The 1269-nt window shown below is 44.0% G+C and overlaps 1 protein-coding gene across 1 annotated transcript; it reads right to left on the bottom strand.

The window, feature by feature from the left end:
- Nucleotides 1-36: 36 nt before the first annotated feature.
- On the bottom strand, nt 37-1218 carry Pmar_PMAR027358 (ATP-dependent DNA helicase, putative; the record flags this gene model as incomplete). The annotated part of the gene is made up of 5 exons (XM_002777575.1): nt 37-60; nt 113-200; nt 424-530; nt 574-677; nt 1091-1218. Coding segments are annotated over 5 exons (451 nt in total), but the record flags the coding sequence as incomplete, so codon positions are not given.
- Nucleotides 1219-1269: the final 51 nt, after the last annotated feature.

The following is a 1269-nucleotide window of genomic DNA, read 5'->3' as shown; positions in this document are numbered from 1 at the left end:
AAATTTTCAAGCTCAGTTGAGCAAACCAAACATATATTACCACACGGGCGCTAAGCCCTCCTCAACAGATCAATCAATAACAGCTTAGTCCTCCTCCCATCTCCCCCCTTACCTTCTCCGTGTACGGCACTGTCGATATAATGAGCATCCTATCCAACAGATCCAGAGGAATGCCATGCGGCGACTTGTAATCAGTTCCCCTAATAATCGTAAAGATGGTACGCAACTACCATCAGAAATTCCATCAACCTCAACTAGTTCAAAATCACTACCAACCGAACCAAGAGGGATGCACATATACACTCATTCGACAAAAACAGCAGAGCAAAATGAACTCGAGCAATCGCTGGTAGATACAATCATTGACCCATGCCCAGAAGGAGGAGACGGATAAGCTCTCCCACCCAAATCCGTATACACTACCTTATATTAGTAATTCCCCTATTAGTCGCCATTATCACCACTGGAGATGTCTCCTGCTCCAGCGCTCTATTGAGGAAGGAGAAACACTCTATGTCCAACATGTGAACCTAATGAGCCTCAGTGTCCACACTCCCTATAAACTATCCTTACCTCATCGATAAACAATACGCCAGGAATAACGTCAGCCTTGCCCTCCTCCTTCCATTCCCCCACTTTAGCATCGATCTGCTCTCGAACTTCCGATTTAATCTCGCCTGAACCAAAGGTCTTCGTCAATGACAATAACTCCATTTCATAAAATCACAAAAAGTATAATACAACACTCACCACGAAAACTGTCAAATGTCACCAAAATTCTCACAAATCGCATCTTTCAAGAGAATAAAAATCTTCAATAATCTCACATCTGAACGAAACTCGGATTGTACGTAATGACCACAGGTTCGATTCCCAGCACAGACTTTTTTCGAGCTTTTTCCAGCTACTAACAGTCAGTCCAGAACAATTTCCGCCAATACTCGATACAAGATTCTAATAGATAACTTTCCCATTTTCCGCGAAATACATGAACGACACTCTCCCAAATGGTATGTGTCTTGGAAGCTCAACGGGCGTAGTCGCGAATAAATAACTCCAACAAACAGTAAATGCTCTCCTCCGTGCTCACCAGTATCGCCGGCGAACAAGGCCAGGAATCCTTGTGTACGAGAATTGATAACATCCACCTCATGCAGATTCACCGTATGGACTACTTCCTTTCTCTTCTGTAGCTCCCCCTCGGGACACTGAACAAATCTGAACACGAATCGATCACATACATCGACGCCAACACAGAAACGAAGAGAT

Source organism: Perkinsus marinus (assembly GCF_000006405.1).
Source record: "Perkinsus marinus ATCC 50983 genomic scaffold scf_1104296951474, whole genome shotgun sequence".
Classification (NCBI taxonomy): Eukaryota; Perkinsozoa; order Perkinsida; family Perkinsidae; genus Perkinsus; species Perkinsus marinus.
This window is presented reverse-complemented; position numbering and strand designations above follow the sequence as displayed.